The sequence below is a fragment of the Orbicella faveolata genome, unplaced genomic scaffold (assembly GCF_042242905.1).
Source record: "Orbicella faveolata isolate gen_17 unplaced genomic scaffold, um_ofav_v1 contig_47, whole genome shotgun sequence".
NCBI lineage: Eukaryota > Metazoa > Cnidaria > Anthozoa > Scleractinia > Merulinidae > Orbicella > Orbicella faveolata.
This window is the reverse complement of record NW_028301577.1, coordinates 16,613,641-16,634,387: the sequence shown is the minus strand read 5'-3', so window position 1 is coordinate 16,634,387 and position 20,747 is coordinate 16,613,641. Positions and strand designations below refer to the sequence as shown.

At 38.4% G+C, this 20,747-nt stretch overlaps 1 protein-coding gene across 1 annotated transcript in view; it reads right to left on the bottom strand.

Annotated features, from left to right (window-relative positions):
- Positions 1 to 20,747, bottom strand: part of LOC110064391 (tRNA (uracil-5-)-methyltransferase homolog A-like) — a 25,059-nt gene extending 4,312 nt beyond the window's left edge. The window contains exons 1-19 of the mRNA XM_020771439.2: positions 20,066 to 20,747; positions 11,335 to 11,426; positions 9,286 to 9,304; positions 8,935 to 8,991; positions 8,374 to 8,446; positions 7,904 to 7,985; positions 7,527 to 7,581; positions 6,970 to 7,041; positions 6,286 to 6,308; positions 5,110 to 5,158; positions 4,641 to 4,701; positions 3,775 to 3,810; positions 3,229 to 3,299; positions 2,854 to 2,915; positions 2,263 to 2,347; positions 1,567 to 1,670; positions 1,159 to 1,210; positions 949 to 1,009; positions 219 to 299 (exon numbers count right to left, since the gene is read on the bottom strand). Coding sequence (XP_020627098.1) covers positions 219 to 299; positions 949 to 1,009; positions 1,159 to 1,210; positions 1,567 to 1,670; positions 2,263 to 2,347; positions 2,854 to 2,915; positions 3,229 to 3,299; positions 3,775 to 3,810; positions 4,641 to 4,701; positions 5,110 to 5,158; positions 6,286 to 6,308; positions 6,970 to 7,041; positions 7,527 to 7,581; positions 7,904 to 7,985; positions 8,374 to 8,446; positions 8,935 to 8,991; positions 9,286 to 9,304; positions 11,335 to 11,426; positions 20,066 to 20,596 — 1,666 coding nt within the window. The 5' untranslated portion in view covers positions 20,597 to 20,747. The remainder of the gene's footprint in view (positions 1 to 218; positions 300 to 948; positions 1,010 to 1,158; positions 1,211 to 1,566; positions 1,671 to 2,262; positions 2,348 to 2,853; positions 2,916 to 3,228; positions 3,300 to 3,774; positions 3,811 to 4,640; positions 4,702 to 5,109; positions 5,159 to 6,285; positions 6,309 to 6,969; positions 7,042 to 7,526; positions 7,582 to 7,903; positions 7,986 to 8,373; positions 8,447 to 8,934; positions 8,992 to 9,285; positions 9,305 to 11,334; positions 11,427 to 20,065) is intronic.

Below are 20,747 nucleotides of genomic sequence, written 5' to 3'. Positions count from 1 at the left end.
CTGACGACAGCATGCACTCCCACAACAGAAATGTCTTTATGAACTCGCACGTTTTCGTCTCAGTAGTTCTTGGTAAGGTGACGGTGATGCTTCACCCAGCAATTGACCTATGTGTCCAAAACGCAGAAGCCAAGTAGAGACTGAGGCCCCCTTTCCCCTGCACAAAGACAGTCTTTCACTCTATGTGATGAGCAAAATCTCACAGAACAACTACGTACCAAGAACAACTGTCTCATCTAGATGGTCACCACACCACTCTTTCAGTAAGTCAAACAGCTTTTCAGTTGCCTTGGTGTTAACTAGAGAGAAAACAAACCACACAGGTAACAATAGGCCATTTCCGAGGTGCCTTTTGTCCCTGTGTCAAAACGAGTCTACGTGCGAAACCATTCATATGGAAATATATATATTGTGTTCCCCCTACAGGTTCATTTTCATGCAAATCAAACTCATTTTCATATGAAAGGTTTTGCATGAAGACTCGTTTTGAAACAGAAGCACAAGGTAATTCGCAAATGGTCTTTTAAACAAACCGGGAAACCACGCTATCCAGCGGAAAGTAATTTATGTTATGGATAAAGTTCTCTATCTTTTTTTTTAAAGCAACTGGGGGCAGATGGATAAGACTGGGGACAAGCCTACCCAGATAATCAAATTCTAAGTATCCCAGGCCCAGGGAGGGGGAGGGGGGGTACTCGTCCTACCTTTTAGCAGTTAAACAAGCGGTTTTGGTACCTCAGCACCCTTGTCATTTTGGGAACCCAGGATCAAAATCTCCACTGATTTACAAACACTACACATAATAAAACTAGACTTGGGAGAATTTGGTGCTCTATCAGTATCTTTCATTCTCATAACCTTACTGCTAAAAGTTGTTATTGCATGGTGTAGAGAAGTCTGGAAAGATTAGTACTGGTCACGATTTAGGATTGAGGGTGATCAACTTACCTTGGAAGAAGGAATCAGGAGATATCCTGAACCTCAGGCCACAAAGCTCTTCATAAATGTGCTAAAATGTACACAAACACTACAGTGAGTTGACAGTCCCCTGGAACAATCCATGATTTGTAACAACAGAAAAGATTTTAAATTTTTAAAAAATAGAACCAAACGTTTTTGCCATAGTCATCAGATACTGATGATGATATTAAATCTAACCTCTTCTCCCATGATATGAACAAAAGGAGCTTCTGCATTCCCTCCAACAGCCCTATAAAATATAATACAGCATTCAATGAACAATCCTCAGACACAGACACAGTGCCACTATATTACTGTTAGTACATCTGGATGACAACTTTTCCAGTAACATTCAACAAGAAAGGACATGTTGCATTCATAACCAGCTGGGTATAAATGCTTGGTATAGGATTTACTTCCTGTTGTTACAAGTATTGTTTGCTTGTTTTACTTGCCGCAGCAAAATGTTTTAAAAATGTAATAATGCAGCATACTAGGTCAAAGAGGATATCAAACTCTGAACATGGTCCAAATCACTACATTTCCTTGATGATCCTTGATATTACTTGATAAAGAAACACTTGTCATTTCATGAGGAAGTCATACCTTGTGTGGTTTATTTGCAGATAAAGGGATGTCAGAGTAACATCTTTGCCATCTCCAGTTTTAAAGTACTCACTGATGCGATTTTTTTCAGCTTCTATTTCTTCCTACAGTGAAAAAAGTTTGAAAATACTCTTAATGCATTAACACCATCAAAGTGTCTCTAAAACAGTTTGCTGAATTCTTATTAACCCATTGACCCTTGCGCCAGCCATAACCAGGTGTGATGAGCGTTGGCCTTTGTTCTTCTTCTGACGTCATCACCTTTGGCCAAAATTGGCATCATCTACACTCAAGTTCTGCCAGAAGAAAAGATCTTTCCTTTGATACCCAGATCAGAGTGATTGGCTCAACAGAGCCTAAAATATGCATGAAAATGCTCAGAAATTTTAGTGGAAAACTCGGAGCAAAATTTCCTTCGGGTACACTTGGCTACTCCAGGGTAAGAATTGTTCGTCTTGATGATGCTTTCTTGGGAATTTTTTCAAGTACAATGCAGCTAATTTGACTCATATCCAGGCTCAGATGTCCAAAATGTCCAAAAAATGCATTTTTTGGCAAAAAGCTCCGGGAGTCAATGGGTTAAACATTAATGTGAGTAAAAGAGCTTTTACCAAAATCTCACATGTGTGATAAACTGTTTAATAGTAAGATACCAATCCCCATGCATTTTAACAAAAAGTACTTTCGTCACTTTACCTTGGTCATTTTTTGTGGACTGAATTGTAGGACTGCCATTGTGTCACCATACATGGAGCTCCGAACAGTCAGTGTCTGCCAATAGCTATCAAACATAATTACAGGGTACACAAAACAGCCTAGTTAAGTAAACCTGATAGTATTACTAGATATAACAAGAATTGACTACAAAAAAGGCTGTTTCAGCAAGTGTCTCACTACCTCAGCAAAATTTACAGCTTAAAAGTTACTTTCTGTAAACAAGGTTACAAAATCAAACAAAGTGAATAAATATACATGTACATGCAGTGGATTTGCACTTATCTCAAAGTTAGTTTCCTGGAATGCCACTCAAAAAAGAAATCAAAATTACAGATATATTATATAACACAGATCATTTCTAAGTGTCACAAGGTTAATAACTTCCAAATCCAAACTGGCAGAATGATGCATGAATCGAACTGGACGCCACATGTACAAAGAACAAATCCACCAAATTACAATGCAGAACATGGTCAACTTATTCACTCAACAAGCTTCCTTCCAAGTATGATATTGTTAGAAACGTAGGTGCTGACATAATAATATTCATTCACTAACATAGCAACCTACCCTGTGTGAAAACAAAGATCATATACTGGTAATGGAGACTGTCTCACATAAGTCTGAAAAGCCTGCAAGAAATTCACTTCTAATTAGTCAACTATTCAACATACCCCCAGGAGACTCACAATTAAAACCATAAAAAATGTTGGATCTGACCTAAAAATGCAATAAAATGATGTAAAAGTAAGCTAAAGTTTTGGCAACGTTCTGTCTGCCTTCCTCAGAGTGAAATGACTAGATGAATAGTTAAAAAAGATGTTTAAGACATGCTTTGAGACTCACAATGATTTCCAATGACTCACAGTGACCTACAATGATTCACAATGTTGCTTAGTGACAATAGAAATGAACCTTTCATGGACATTTAGGTACTTACAATACCTTAGCTATAGCTTTGGCCTTTTCTGAAATATGAATGCATTCAGAAGGTTCTACAACTCCACTGTAACCCTCTACAGAAAAACAAAAACATTGGGTACATCTCTCAGCAATTCAACAAGACATGAGTCTAAATAGTTCAGGGCAAAACACACATGACACACATGACAGTCCATTTCTCAGGTTTTCTGGCATCTTTAAGCAGGCTTGATTCACTTCCAAACTCAAAATACATGTAGGTGTTCTCTCTCACTGAAGGCCAAATATCGTATTCAATGCCAGTTCTAAAAATTTTGTGGTTAGTCAGGATCGTCAAGGAGGATCGTTAATGATGACTTTCTTTTAACCTCATAAACTATTGTCTGCATAACAACTATGTAAACTTAACTGAACACAAAATTTAGATGTTATTTACTCCTGGGAACTCAAGGGCTAAGCTCAAATTTTACACTTTATATTAATGTTGATCATTTATGACCCTGAAGATGCAGACATTTTTAAACCTATACTGGTATATGATGCTTCAAAGAGAATGAAAAAAAGGCTTACCTTTGTAGGAGCCAAGACGGAATCCAACAGTTTTAGCTACAAAGGATGAAACATAATAACAGTCAACATGTAATCTTCAGGGCTGTCATTAAGTTGCCTGTGCTCTTGTTCTCCACACCCGTAGCAAACTTGTTACTTTGTGGGTAATTCTTTCAACAACAAGCAATTTCACCCATAGCATCAAGGGAAAATCAAGCATACTCAGCCGTAACAGGTGTTACAGGTTACTGCCCTTAATGACAGCCCTGATCTTGAATTACATGTACATGTAATTATGACGTGAAATTCCTTAATTACAGAACTCAGAGATAATTATTGCCTATGAGACTTGTTTGGCCGGGAAAGGGGAGTGATTACTATCACATGCACTCTAGAGTAGACTCTGAATGTCAAGGCCTGAAGTTTAAAACAGAAAATAACTTTTCCTGAAAGAAAAAAGACAAAATATAAATAGTTGTTTACTGTCACCACACTTATTAAATAATTGAGTTTAATACCATAGCAAATTATTTCAATATACTGTATATCAAAATTATTGGGAGATATCAGGGTAAAAGGAGGCATGCAAACAGCTCTTTTCAGCTCATTCAGCTCCATAATTTTTATGCACTGCCTTTGGAATAATGACCTTGGTTACTGATTTTTTTCAAGAGAAATACGCTAATGTTTGCATTTGCTAGACCCTGTTTACACTTGTACAAAGCATACATCACCCAGAGGGTCTCTAGTATGAGTTCATCACCACCAGGAATCGGTAGCAATTCACTGTACAAGTGATGTAAACAGAGCCTTATGGGGCTTTTTCAACTGGAGCTAAATTTGCCAATTAAGCATGTACTCTCTAATCACTCTTACTAGTGTCCTACCTCCATCAGGGCCTTCAGCAATAGTGAACTCACACTTATTACGATACCCATCAAGAACAGGCTGAAATGTTTGAAAGGGAAAGTTAATGGATGGGATGAGGTCTGACTTCATGTATCGTGTCGCCCATCACATTGCTATGGTCGTACTAAAGGGACCCACTTGTAACATTCCATGCCACTGTGAATTTGTGCCCATGTAATTTACAAGGATAGTGGATTTTCTCCTCTTCTAGTCAGTTCTTTCAAAAGTCATCAATTTGATCCCAGTGATGACTGCAACCATGAACTCCCAAAGCGTAAAAATGCATTTTTACCAGTACATGCAAAAATCTGTAACTTCATAAAAACAGATTAAGTCTGTTGCACGACCATAGGAAATGATGCAAGTATGTAAGTCTGACAGACACAAAGCTTAACAGGTCTTCACGACAATGTTGGCAAATTATGGAATAAGGAATTTCCTACTCACCGATTCTACACAGTCTAGCAGCTCACAACAAATTCCATTCCTCTTAGCACTACAAAAATGAAGTCTACTGATTAAAATCCAGCTTATAACTGTCAATCTAAGGTACATATATGGCACTTATCAATATCGCATCTAACATCCATTATGTATTTCCAGGGGGTTCAAAGAATTGGCCTAGGCCTTGTTAGACTGGACATTAAAAGAAGGATTATGCATAGGTGGATCATATTTAAACATCTGTTATGAAGAACATTCCAAGTGACAGGCCACATTGAACACTTCATATCAACCCCTGTGAAATGGACCCCACAAAACTCTGACTTTTCTGCAAAATTTAATAATTATATTTGTTCTGTTTTACCTAAGTCACATGATAATGCAACTATAACTCCGATAACAGGGCTCAAGACTAACTTTTCAGCTTGCTAGCCCAGTGGCTATTGACAGGTTTGATTTACTAGCCAAAATAAATTTTTCACTAGCCAGACGCAGACATTTGCAAACATAGGAATCAATGCTAAAATTATAGGAGTCGCTAAACAACGAAAACCGAAGTTTTCACTTCCGTGAGAAATTCCCACAGAACTTCGCAACTCGCCGCCAAAAAACATTCCTTTCTCTCAAAATGTCAATTCACGATTTCCAATGAACACAACATTTTTATTTACAAGTTCCAAACATAGGCATCGATATTATATATTCAAATTTTCGAACAACTGCGAATTTCTTAATTTTTTGAAAGCGTATGTGACCTCCAGATGCTGCGCACATGAAACATGATCCCTAGAGTTCCCCATGGTTTCATGCATGGCTTATCATTAGCAGCAAGCAGTTTTTTGTCGTTCGTCGCTTTTTACTAAGAGAAAAACAAACAAAAAGTCAATCATTCTTTCGCATTTTAGTAATTTAAAGTTCTTGTTTGGGCCAATAAATTATATATAATATTTATTACAGCCAATGTTTTAAATTCTGCATGCTTTGACTTGATTTTGTTTCGTGAAAAATTTGAAATTAACTTTTAATTGGTTTCCTCTGGGCCTCCAGCGCTCGCAAATTTTCATTTTCACTAGCCAAAATGGCTAGTGAAGCGCAAAAACCACTAGCCAAAATGGAATTTTTACTAGTCTGTGGCTAGTTGGCTTCCGCTAGTCTCGAGCCCTGAATGAAGTGGCCTACCTTTCCTGTTCAACCCAGTTGTTCTATGAAATAACAGAAAAGAACATAAATTAGCACATGTAGAAAGGACATAAGCAAGTTAACATGGACATACAATGTACTACTGTTTTCTACAGGCAGTGATCTGCCTACTATTTCCCACACTTCATACATCATGGAAATTGATTAAATATTCAATAACAAAAACCAAAAAGGTACAATGTACATTTCAGAAAGCAAATTAGTTAGGACTGTCATAACAGGCATGTATACAGAAGGGTAACACTTCCAAAAAGTCTTGTTATTAAATTATGTACCGTTTTACTATGCCTTTCAATAACATGCAAACTCAGGACTTCACATGCTAATTAGTGATTCTCTTTTTTGCTGCCATCAGTCATATACAAGTAATTACAACAAAAGAAACTTAAAATGGATCAATATCTACCAATCGAAACCCACAAAGGTGTTTTTGAACTTGTTGAAGTAAAATATTTGTCCTGAGAAGTCCACTAAGATATTGGATCAAACATGTGGCAGTGAAAAAAAGCAACCATCGGTCAAGCACAGTTCATGTGACATCAAAAAGGTGCAGTAATACTGCTGCTTTTGTTGCAGATGTTTTTGTTTATACTGTGCATTCACCATTGTCACAACAAACTTTAATCTTATGGTAGATATTTAGTAAATAACCATTCATCACACCTTCAGCACCATTATGGCTTTCAACTTTCTGGTGAGTTTTCCCAGAATTTCCAACATGTTATTCCGTTTAGTCTAAAATTGGAAATTGGACATAGTAACTTTCAGTATAACCACAAAGATTAGCGGCTTTTATTTACTTAACTACAATGTTCAAGAAAAACCAGACCCAAACAACAAGTTTCTCATCCCTAAACAGATCATAACCAGTTGAACTAAACTGAACAAATATCCCTGTAGTAGTAAAAAAATGCCATTTTTGCTTAAGATCAACCAAAACCTTGATGCACGTGGACCTTGCTAAATATTGTGTAAATCTCTCATATGCAAAATGTTTTCATGGCTTCCCTAAAACTTGAATCTAAATAACAGTCACTTCTCATATCAATTATATAATGGTATTGCTTGTCAAAAATAGTAACCAATGAGATACATGTAGCTACCTTCATTGCCAAAGGCTCTTATAAATGGGTATTTCTAATAATTCTACATGACTGCTGTTTACACTTTAAACCAAATCATCACCATCACACAAGTACCAGTAACAAGGCATTAGTTACCTCCATTTGCTTACTGTAGGGCTGATCCCACAGTGGAGTTACCACATGGTTTAACCTTGTCAACGAAAAGGCAAATCACATAAATATCAAAAATAACGAATATATAAAGTATTTATCGGGCACATTAACTAGTACAAATTAATAAGTACAATTAAGAACATGACTGTACTGTCCTGTAGATTCCACTTTTCACTCAAAAAATGGAAATTACACAAGAGGAAAAACGATAACAAATATTAAAAACTTTCAACTGGAAGATGTTCATTCGCATCTACTTAATCAAAAGTACTGATTAGGAAATATACTTGGGTTGGAATTATGAGCTCCATGCTTGAATGTGATGCTCAAAGGGGAAACAGGGTGGCTGAATTTCTCACCTGACAGAAATAGCAAGCTCTTCCCCCACATCTTCATCGTCCACCTTTATTCTCTTAGCATCAACATTTGATCGTGCTGCATCTGAGAGCATTCCATAGATCAGTGATCGGATTTCATAATGACACAAAAACCAGTACAGAAAGAATCACGCACTTAACAAAAGGTTGTAGAAGATCCCTTCTCCAGCCTCAAAAGTATATTCACACCCTTGTTAGTTTCCTTCCTTTAGCTTACTGACAACTACAGTGGTTTCATGGTTCAAGTGCATTTGGTTTAAACCCAAAATTCCTGATAATCAGTTTACTCTTAGTTCTAGTGCTCTTGTGTGAGCTTGTTGGAGTTTTTAATGTTGAGAGTCAGTGGCAATAGTTATGAAGTACAGTGTAGGTCATTCATATTTCATTTCTTTTGCAATAATTATCAATTTTGAGGTTGATGGCAGATGCAAGTCAAGTCTCTGGTTACTAACCCTGGATCATTCTCTTTCTTGCCATTCCTTCTGCTCGCTGAAGTGCCAGAGGATCAGGAAGAGGCTGAGCAGGCTAAAAATACACATTACATCACCTCTAGTTAGTACATTGAATCTTTCTGCTATAAATTACCACTTAAAAAGTAAGCTTTGATTCAGTTTATGAAGACTCTTCCAGGCCAAAAGCTAAATGGCACCTTCTAATTCTCCAAAACTCCCCTATGAAGATGGTAGCTACGCAGCATGGCCAAGTAATAAAAGTGCTAGACTTAACATGTGAAAGTCAAGGCTTCAAGTCCCCTCCTGACCACCAGCTAGCATTGCGTGGATCTGTGCTAAGCAGCGTTAAACAGTGCTAAGCAGTTCCTAATCTTGTCACTCACAAAACATTTAACAAAATTGCACTGTATCAGCCTCTTAAGAAACATACAAAAGTCTTGTATCATTCATTTTTGGTATCCCAAACTGAATTGGAATTACTGAAATGGAATTTCAAATTCACCCTGTGCAAACTATGCAGTACGCTTTTGCAAAACTTTCCTTATTGAATGTGTATCATACCTTAGCAGAAAGTACTTTTCCTTTCCACTTGTGTCCTGATAATGATCTGATGGCCAACTATAAGAAGAATCCAAACAACAGCAATCACTAGGCTAGCAACTATTAAACATTTCTTACATCTTAATCAAATCAAATAAATAAGGGAAAGGGACCTAGCCCAGACTGTTAGTATGGTATAAACTCTATGAATGTGATATATTCTTAGCCTCATGATAAGTTTCATGATAAATATATCCTACATAGGCAATGCCAAGCTCTAGTGATGCGATCATAAATATGTTATGTTGTAAAACCTATCCCAAAATGCTTATATGTCAGGATTTATGGATGTGGCTAACCAGAAAGTCTTACCCGTCTTTCCTCTTCGTTCCTAAAGAAATTGAAAACATAAAATGGTTAGGGTTTGATTTCATGTAATGAATACAATTTTTTCTTACAGCGCAGCTCGGATATATCCGAACCAAAATATACGCGTAATTCACGTCAGCCCAATACACGTACACGCGTATGCATATGCGCACATATGCGTATACAGTATATACGCGTATGCCTGACTAGTATGTATGAGCTAAACTATTGTTTTTTTCTTTTCCTAACAGGTCATTGTTGTTTTCAATGGCTTGACAGCTTGCCACCGAGCGAGAAAGAGTTTTCTTTATTTTGCATACGCGTATACTGTATACGCGCGTATGCCTTCGACTAGACTTATTGCAAAATGTTAGCTGAAACTAACATTTTGCAACTGGGCACTTGACAGAAAATGAACTGACTGAATATAATTAAAAGAGAGAGTATTTTGCTGTTAAATCAAAAATTTACCATTTTTTTTTTTTTGCCAAATAAAACCGGGGATACACGCTTCAACAATTCCATCTTCAGGGAGCAAACACAACCGAAAGATAACTTTTTTTCGACACAAAGTAAACACGGTCCAAGCAAGCGCGCGACTTGGAAACGTGTGCCAAAACACACAACTTTTCCTTGAAGAAAATTAAAAATAACAAAATGTGAGCGGCGCACCATAGAAACTTCAATAAACAATTCTTTCGTCGGGGAAAGAGTATTTTACCATTTGAATGAACGGTTTGTGTCAGATATATCCAGAGATATCATTTTCTTGACAAGGTCTTCGAAACGCTTCAAACAATAAACATCTCAAAAGCGACTCGCCGATGCATGCCAAAACACAGAACTTTTCCTCGAAGAAAAAATAACTAAACATGAGCGACACGCCAGTGAAACTTTGATAAACAATTATTTGCCTAAAGAAAGAGCATTTTCCCATTTGAACGAACGATTTGCGTCAAATATAACCGGAGGTATCATTTTTTCGACAAGGTCTTCTGAACGCTTCACACACTTGCTGACGCATGCCTAAACACAGAACTTTTCCTTGAAGAAAAAAATAACAAACGTGTGCAGCGTGCCATAGAAACTTTGATAAACAATTATTTGGTTAAAGACAGAGCATTTTACCGTTTGAATGAACGATTTGTGTCAAATAAAACTGGAGATATCATTTTCTCAATGAAGATCTTCAGAACAGTTCAGACAATAAACACTTCCCAAACAACTTGCCGACGCGTGCCAAAACACAGAACTTTTCCTTGAAGAAAAAATAACTAAATGTGAGCGGCGCACCATAGAAACTTTGATAAACAATTTTTTCGTCAAGGAAAGATTATTTTACCATTTGAATGATCTGTGTCAAATATAACTGCCAATATCACTTTTTTGGACTAGGATCTTCAGAATGCTTAATTCAAACAAACATTTTGCAAACGACTTGCCGACACGTGCCAAAACACAGATCTTTACTTGTAAAAACATTAAGTTTGCGTGTTAAAATAGGGAGTTCAAACGACTGCTTCAATTTTCTTCCCATTTTTGGTAACTTAAGATCAAGCAAGTGTTATAAACGGTAGTTTGTTGGTGAATTTGCAAAGTGATTGAAAACTTGCAGTATGATAGTTTTCATTGATCGGCAGGACGTTTTAGCTCGTTTTAACAACATGCAAATTTCGCTTTGAAGGCTTTTCATTCCCAGAAATATTATGTCCTTTGTTTGACCAACAATGCTTCACATAAAGAAACTTATGGGAATGCATAACAAAGAGACAGATACGCGCGTATATACGCGCATATGTGGGCATATATACGCGTATGTGTGCGCGTATTAACATAAGCGTATATGCAAAATACGCTTGTATGATATGCGTATACGTAGTTTGCATACATCTGAGCTGCACTGTATGTGCATAACTAATATTTTATCAGATGGATGGATTAAAGACACATGGAAGAACTATAAAAGCTGCGATTGTCTATTGTAATGTGTACTGTAACCAGTTTTTTTTTTTTTTCAATAAATTGCTTAACAAAAAAAGTATTGCACTATACCTGAATGTGACATAGGCATGGTTTGCTCCTGGTGGTAGTTTCACTTTCACAGGTCTTACATTCAGTCTGTTAGCTATCATTTTCTTGAATTGCTGAAAAATAGACAAAAGTGCTGCAACTGTCACCCTGAAAATAATCCAATTTTTCTTTGATCCCTTTAAAAAATGGTATTTCTCTTCAAATCCCTCTCAAATATTATTTATTTCATTGATTTAAAATACATATATACACACTCAGCAATCTGAGTTTCAAGCAATGTGATTCACTCCCTACCAAGTGAAAAATGCATGATTTAAACAAAGACAAAATGACTAGCGTGAACTCACATTTTGCCAGTGTTTCTGAATCAGAAGTCCTGAGAATGCATGAAGATGCCAGAAAGTTTTCAAAGGAAAGATAAGACTTAGCGATGCTTGAAATTCAAACGGTTTCAGGACATGTCCTTTGCAATCACAGATTTCATCAACCTAAGCACACTTCACTGTCGAGTCACTCTCTGCCCAGCGCTGGCAGAAATTAATACCATGGGATCATCGGCAGCAGCATCAAGTAATATTCAACCAAGCAACTCCAAATATTCAGGAGAAAGTCTTTATGCAAAACAACATCCATTTTTTGCCACAGTCCTGCACACATCACCAACTGCACTTTGCCAACTGCACCTTAATTTTGATCTCAAGTGAACTTCAAAACTTTTATTGAGTGGTGAAAATGTTTTGCAAGCAGACTTTCAGTTGTACAGCGTTAAAAGATCGTAAAATTTTTTGCTTATTTGTCATGAGAATTTTATCAAAGATTAAACAGATTCCCCATGTTTGAAGATTTTGTAAATAGTTTTTTGCATGCTTTGTACTGCTTGCTTGTTTCTCACCCATGAATTGCGAGGTCAGTTGAATTGACTTTTAATGATTTCCTTCTGAAAATGTTGAGATTGTCTGTTGTTGAGATCACTGAGTGTGTATAAACTAACACAATATTATTCCTTTCAATCTCAGTGAAAAGCAGCAGAATATTTAACTCATGGCTTTGTGGCCCAGTAAATATTTTCCCACTATTCACCTCTATTTCAAAGAATAATAATTTGTTAAAGTGCCACTAACCTACCAATTTTTTTTTCCTTTAGTAAAATCTACTAGTTTCCCTGATTATTTCAGCGAAAAAATTATCTCAATTGATAAAATTCTTGTGTTTCTACAGGCATTTCAACATGTAATTTCCATGTTCACGACCGCGCAAAGTGGGATCTGGGTCAAGTTACTAGTGACGTCACTTCAGGAACCGGGCTAAAACACTCAAGAGACTTTTGACTGAGCTTCGAGGGCCATGCGCACAGTGTTGGTGTACAGTCGCTAATTACTGACAAATGTCCGACTTTTACTTGCATGTTTTTTGTTATGGACTGAATGTGAACAAAAATAATCGTAGTCATAGATTCTCTGTTATATCAGCTTGTGGAGTTGTTGTTTGAATCTCCTCTTTTTTGCCGGGTTAGCAAGTAACAAGCAGAAAACTTTACACGACTCACTGAAATTCTCGTAGGCAGCATTACATTTTCAATCCCAAATGGTGCAGAGTTTGCAGCATTTACAGCATTTGAAGCGTTTGCGTGTCTAACGTTCGTTTGTTTTCCAGTGTTAAATTGTGTTGAGCGTTCTGTGTCTATCGTTTCTATTGCTTGTTTTCCTTCTATCGTTCGTTTCGTTTCGAACGTTTAATTGCACATCTCAAGTTTATGTATTCAAAGACCTACGTGATCGGTTGACATCGCGAGAGATTTCCTGGGACCCTTCATGCGAAAAACTGGCTTGGTAACCAAAACAATCATCTGTTTGTTGCAACCAATTTTGTAGTGTTTTGAAATGTTGAAACGGGTTGTTTTGTGCAGACAAGAAAATGCATGTCAAAATTGAAAGATCTTATCTTCCGCTGAAGTTAAGATCAATAATTGCTCAATTACCTAAAAATAATGTCACAAAAATTAAGATATATCAACTGATAAAGCTGTTAAATGAAAAAAAATGGATAAATCAGTGGTAAACCTTTCTGCTTCATTCAACCTGGAATTTACTAGCCGTGGGAACCAACAATTCTGATTGGCCAGTCTGTAATTGTCTTTTATCAAAAGTCAACAAAGAGAGTCAACACAATCGTTTCGTCTGGTATCCGTCTAGGTTTTTTAGGAAGGCACAGGTTTCGTTTGTAGTTTAAAACAAGATATCATGTTAAATATGCCTCAATGTAACAGAAATTGACATGACATGAGTAATTTAATGCTGCCACTGAAAGCCACAAAACTTTCAGCAGATCCCAAGTCCACTGAGTTCAACCTTCTCATAGCACTGGCTCATCACACAATAAATTTAGGAAGAGCAGCATGGTTCTGGTCCAGTTTAGGAACAAAAATGGTACTCCAACAGTCTTCCAAGTACCATTTACAAGTAATTTACTTCCAACATTTTTTTGCCCTTTTTTTCAATGCATTGGGAAAGCAGGCTTGTTTCGGTGAAATAACTCTAAACCCATCCTTGAACAGGGCTCGAAATTGCGACTCACTGGTCGCCAATGCGACTAAACATTGAGTACTGGCGACTAAATTTTGAGAAGTGGTCGCCAGCTGGCGACTCACATTTTGTCCGATAACTAAAGAAAACCATGACACAACTTTTGTTTTTAAATCTTTATAAAAAATTATTAGGAAATCAATTGGATATGGTAGCTAGTATACAACTCACCTTTCAGTCCCCAGTAAAATAATGTCTGAATATTACAAGATAATCGAAAAAATTGAATGTATTTCGACACGTTGATACTGCGTTCATGGCGTGCCATATTGTTTCAGCAGCTTCTTCTGAAACTGGGATCGCAGGTGCACTTCAACACCATGTGCTTTTCATTTGCCGCGAAACTGGTGGCAGATACCAATCAGTTGAAGAAATAAAGTGAGTTTTTGCGTGCGGGGAATGAAGATTCAAGCATGGCGTTGTTTGTTGGCAGTGAAAGGCAGTGAGGAAAGCAAGTCGAAAATAAAGAACGGCATTTCGAAGAAGTGGCAAAGGGAAAATACGCAAGGACCCGTGTTTGTCTGACAATGAAAACCACGGACTTAAAATGTTTTATGCTTCGCTTCATTTAAAATGACTATGGAGACAACCATCACCTTTGGACCAGAGACATATCACCATAGAACAACAGTAGCTTTATAACTAAGTGTTACTCGTGTTGTTTTTAATTGTTTTCGCTCTTCAATTGTGACTTTTCTTGCATGCAAAGTAACATATAAAATCGTGTTCTTGTGTAAGTTATAATATTATTATATAAAATAAGCTGGCAACCAAAATTTTTCCGTTAACCACCAGCTGGTCCCCGAACGAAAAAGTTAATTTTGAGCCCCGTTGAAATACGTTGATGAACATTTTAAATGATCTGCACCTTGGAAGATTTATAAACTATGTAAAATTTGCATTCATTGTGCCTAACCTGTGCCTGCCTATGCCTGAACTGTGCATCAATTGAAGCTGAAGTCGAGATTCATGTGCCAGTGGCAAGTCACCAAGTAACAGACGCAAGAACAACCAAAGATAGTTCAAAACCCAGGTTCTAAACGGTACTCAAACTAGAAATCAAACGAATGATAGAAACGATACAAACGTACGATAAAAACGAAACACACGATAGAAACATTGCAAACAATAGAAACAAAACGAACCAAACAAACGATGCAAATGTTTTCACAAGCTGGACAAAACGCTTATGTTTAACGTTGAAATTCGAACCAAAACTTTGGTTCAAAAATATGAGTGTAAAGCTAGAAAATCACTTTTATCTTTGATTGTGTTGACTTTCTGTGAAAAATACCTATTTGACTTGAATCTGCAACTCATGTGCACCTCGATTTTCAAGACTTTTGTCTCAAAATTTTAACGACAACGGAAAGGATGTCAAAAATTTCAAACTCGTTCACTCCCGTTTTTAATCGTAAATTTCCTGTATGGTCTTTCCATTTTGTTTTCAAGTGAAAGTAAGTAGATATTCTTGGATTTTCTCATTAGGAGATAAATGCACATATAATTTACTTTCATTTGATGTCGTCAGATTGTTATAGCTGTCTTTCAATTTTATACTCCGTGTTTTTTAGCGTTACATGTTTTGTAACGGCTCTGTACACTAACACCATGCGCATGGCCCGAGGGCTGTCAAAACATTTTCAGGTTATTTGTGATTCATATTTTATCAAAACTGGAGAAGAACTTTAAGTGAAAGAACTGTATCATCTAGCATTACAATTCGGAGTCTAGCTACAATTCGAACAGCTGCGATGTACATATTTTTTTCCATTTCAAAGTGCAGGTCGCCAGTCGAGATCGATGCGTTGTTTAATTAAATTTAGGCCAGGATCGACAATTTCTCAGTCCATTTGGGTTATAAAGGTACAAATAATGACTGAAGAGTTAGCTTACAGCTCTTAAAGAGTTATAAAGATGTCAATTGCTATGTCGCACATGATGGTCTGCGCTTTTGTTACTATTATGCGCACACATGCCATGCCGAAGTAGATTGGCACGGATTACACAAGACTCAAGAGAAAGTTCATGCAGTTGTTAATGCGCCAAGACCAGAGAATGTCCAGCAACTCCGTTCATTCTTAGGCCTGGTTAACTACTACCACAAGTTCTTGCCAAACCTTGCCACCACACTCAATCCCCTTAATGGACTCTTGGAGCAAGGAAAACGATGGAAGTGGACCACAGAGTGCGAGGAGGCCTTCCACTCAGTAAAGAAGCTGATCACATCAGATATGGTGCTCACCCATTATGATCCTGAACAGCCATTGAGACTAGCCTGTGACGCCTCACCAGTCAGAATTGGAGCAGTTTTACCGCACATCATGGAGGATGGCTCAGAGCGACATATAGCCTTCGCATCACGTACCCTAACCAAAGCAGAAAGGAACTACTCCCAAATTGATAAAGAAGCCCTAGCCTTGGTTTGGTGAGTCAAGAAATTCCACCTTTACCTGTTTGGTCGTCATTTTACACTCGTGACAGATCATGAGCCCCTGACCTCAATTTTTAATCCCAAGAAAGGAATACCAGCAATGACAGTTGCTTGCTTGCAACGTTATGCGTTGTTTCTAGCAGGGTTTGAGTACAGTATTGAGTACAAGAACACAACCCAACATGGAAACGCAGATGGATTGTCACGCCTACCTCTAAAGAAAGCCTGTGACAAGGAAGTAGTTGACCCAGTGGAGATTTTTCAAGTATCCCTGATAGAAGTGCTGCCAGTCAATGCAGATATGATCCGTCAAACAACTCAGAGAGATCCGGTTTTGTCACGTGTGATGGAAAACACAAAACAAGGGTGGCCAACCGTTAGTGAGAAGGAGCTGGAGCCATTTCAGAGAAGGAAAGATGAGCTCACCATACAGGATGGCTGCCTTATGTGGGGCTCACGAGTAATAATCCCACCCAAGCACCAGGCACAACTGTTAGCTGAGCCCCATGAAGGCCACCTTGGAATTGTTAAGATGAAGGCCTTGGCCAGGAGCTACATGTGGTGGCCAGGGATGGCCAAAGCGATTGAAGAAGTAGCAAAAGGATGCACTGGCTGTCAACTTACCCAGAACAACCCTAAGACCGCTCCACTTCACTCATGGGAGTGGCCATCACAACCATGGCAATGCATCCACATTGACTTTACTGGCCCATTCTTAGGAACTATGTTTCTGATTGTTGTAGATGCACATTCTAAATGGCCCGAAGTGATACCGATGACTACTACAACTGCCAGCAGAACAATTGAGCAACTAAGAAAGCTCTGCCACACACGGCTTGCCAGAACAGCTTGTAAGAGATAATGGACCTCAATTCATAGCAGATGAATTCGGAGAATTCATGAGAAGTAATGGTGTTAAGCACATTAAGTCAGCTCCGTACCACCCAGCCACAAATGGAATGGCTGAACATTTTGTACAGACATTCAAGCAAGCTCTCCGCGCAGCGCTGACGGAAAAGAAATCTATCTCTTGGAAGCTGGCAAACTTTTTGCTGGCCTACAGATCAACCCCACATGCCTTGACTGGAGAGACACCAGCCGTGCTCCTCATGGGGAGAAACATCAGGACAAGGTTTGATATACTGAAGCCTAACTTACGGAACCGAGTGGAAGACAAACAGCAAGATCAAGAGTTACGGTCAAGTCACAGCCCTGCCAGAAAGCTAGAGTTAGGCCAAGCTGTCGTTGCCCGAAACTACAGAGCTGGAAACAAGTGGGTTCCGGGGATCATCACAGCTCACTTGGGACCCTTGTCCTATGAAGTCAAGGTCACACCCAATACAGTATGGCGACGGCATGTTGATCAACTCAGAGAGTCTGCAGTGACTCCAAACTTTAGCAAGGAACAGTACACACCGCAACTAAACCCAGCAGTGTTGGCAGCAACACCACAATCAGCAAGTAGTGTGGAGAATGAAGAATTACAGGCTCCCATTATAAGTGGCATGGAGGAACCATTGACCAAAGATACACATGTGGACGACACCCCTGACAACCCTCCCAGCAGCCAAAGCGAGACCATGGTAAGCAGTCCGGCAACACCACCATGCAGACGTTATCCCCTTCGGCTATGGAAGCCACCAGAGAGACTGAACTTGTAACTGAACTGAACTTGTGCGTTATTAATAGATTGTGATTTAAGGGGGGGAGGAATGCTATGTCGCACATGATGGTCTGCGGTTTTGTTACTATTATGCGCACGCATGCCATGTGCGCCTGTTGTTGAATATGAACTGCCATGTTTGATTAAACCTTGTTGTGTTGTACCAGCTTGATTCATTCAATTACGCGAGACACAACATCAATGAACACGAAGAGTTGGTAATTTGACTTTACGGAATGTGCAAATTTTGGAGTGTCAAGACATTTTTATATTCAAACATTAATTTCCCCCGAAATACAAGTTAAAATGCGATGCAGTTGTACTCCACTCCTGCCTACTTCTCCAGATCAATGATTGAAAATAGTTTTAACATAACAGATAAGCAATATTTGAAGGTGAGGTAACTTTTTGCTTCCTTATTGTCGACCAACCGTAGTATATGCATAGTCAATTACTGGGTACGAACACAAGCTGCGCAAATTTGCATATTTCATACTAGTGAAATCATGGAAAATCCTTCAACAAGGTCTCCAAAAGATGTTCAGTATACTATCACTTAGATGAATACATTTCTACTTCACTGTTATTTTGAATGGAATGTCCATTTTACGCACGCTAATAACCTGGGAGTCCTCAACTTATTAGTTTGCGTTTCGGTTGACTGACAAGCATATTCTTCTTTCAGCACGACAATCTCCGTCGGTAGCTACAGAGTTGAATCTTAATTGTTTGTTTCACTTTCCTCGTATATTTATAAATGCTTGATCCACTCCAAGTTTGTAATTTAGATCTATTTCGTTCCTCAAAGACAAAGCTCAAAGAACAAAACAATTCTGTATTCAGAATGACCATTGAAAAACAGGGCCAGATTACAGGCGACCTCCAGCGTACGTGTCTTTTTTATTAAAATCCACAAATACATAGCTAGTTCACCAGTTTGAAGCCTCAACAATCTTCTTTGCATCGTTGTAGAACATAGGTTTCGTTTATTATTTGTTTAGACAAGTCTCTACTTCGAGTACAAAAAACGCAATGCGTTTAATTTACCGTGTAATTTCCTGACCTATAATTTCGTCTGGGACTCGGAGGATCATTTGCGCTCGAAATAGTCAGATGGCTTCCAGCTAATCCTAAATTTGTCTTATACAGTACCTTGGCAATTTAAAGCTTTCCTCTAGAGATAGAGAAGAATATACAGGCAATGAAAATCTCTAGGTTTTTGCAGTAGCGGCGAACCCGAGATCGAAGAAATCCTGAATGGCTCCCCACGGCCGGCTTTAGCTTCGCTCAGATCAGCCCGCTTCTTTGGTCTTTTTCTCATTTCTGGTAGAGTTTCATCGAGATAGAGGTATTGAATGATGAGGAGTACTTCGAGCGCAAATGATCTTCCAATTCTACGCATCCTGTATTGCTACAGTCTCCAACAACATATCTTTCTTGCATTCTGCAACGATTTTGACACACACTATCGCATGTTCGCATACATTCTTCTCAGAAACAATATATTGTTATCCCCAAGGTGACGTCAGAAGCCAACTCGTCCCATTCTCCACTATTCCTCGGTTGTGAACATGGAAAAGGGCAAATTTACAAACTTTAAAAATTCATAGAAAATTAACGAAAATAGCTACAAAGATAATTTTTTTGCAGTGGTGATCAGGAGAAAAAGGAAATTTATATTAGTGAAAAAAATTTGGGGGGTTAGTGGCACTTTAACTGTATGCTTAAATAGAACAGCTCTTTTCAGTCAGGCTAATCTGAGCATTACTCAGGCTAACCAACATGCATTTTCTGGGTAAAAGTAGCTATCAGGAGGCTGGCAACTTCTGACTACCAATCACTTGGTTTATTTTACTGGCTCCTGGACATCCAGACACTTGGTATATTCAATTAAACCTCATTATCAGGTGGTCAGTATAATTTTCATTATCAGGGGGCAATTTATACAAATGACAGCTGGCTTCAACCCTTATAATTTGGCCAATGAACCCCCCACATCATGCAGCTCATTGTTTTAATTTGACTTTTGGAAAAGCAACAAGTTAACTGAGCTAAATTTAGAATGTAGCTTACCTTGTAACCACATTTCTTTGGCAAATTTTGAAGTTCAATTTTGTAGATCTCGGAAGTAAATTCATCTCGTTTGGTATAGAAATAAGGATCGGATTCTGCCTCTTCTTCGTCTGGTTCGTCGTTTATTACGCCATCTTCATCTTTGTCCAGCTCTGTAGCCTCATTGTCTTCATCTTCGCCATCTTCCGGCTGCTCAGGTTCATTTTCAGGTTTGTCTTCCATATTGACCACTACATCCAATCCATTCACAGGTCTTGATTTATCATTTGATTCTGAAAGGTCTGACTGTTCGTTGCTAACCCCTGTGTTAACTTCGGACGTCGCTGCTTTGTCTGAAGTAGCCGCTGCATTTGAACCCCAAGAGCTGGCTTCTGTTTGTAGCTTTGCAAACTGAAACAAAGGTGGAAATCCAGGAATAGGCAACGAAACTTCTGGTCTGACGTTCAGTGCTTCCGTAGATAGTAAAGAAGACTGGTTAACACTAGACGGTGCTCTTTCTTCCACGCTATCCATGTTTTCTTCGTCCGCCATATTGACACGGCGTGGTCACATGGCCGTATTTTTACATCACTTCAGTAATCGCAGTAATGCAAAGGTCTACCGAGGCCCTGACCGAGGCCGATGCATTCACGTCCCCAGTGCTACTCGTCTTAAAATGTCATTGATGTCGTTTCTCCGACCA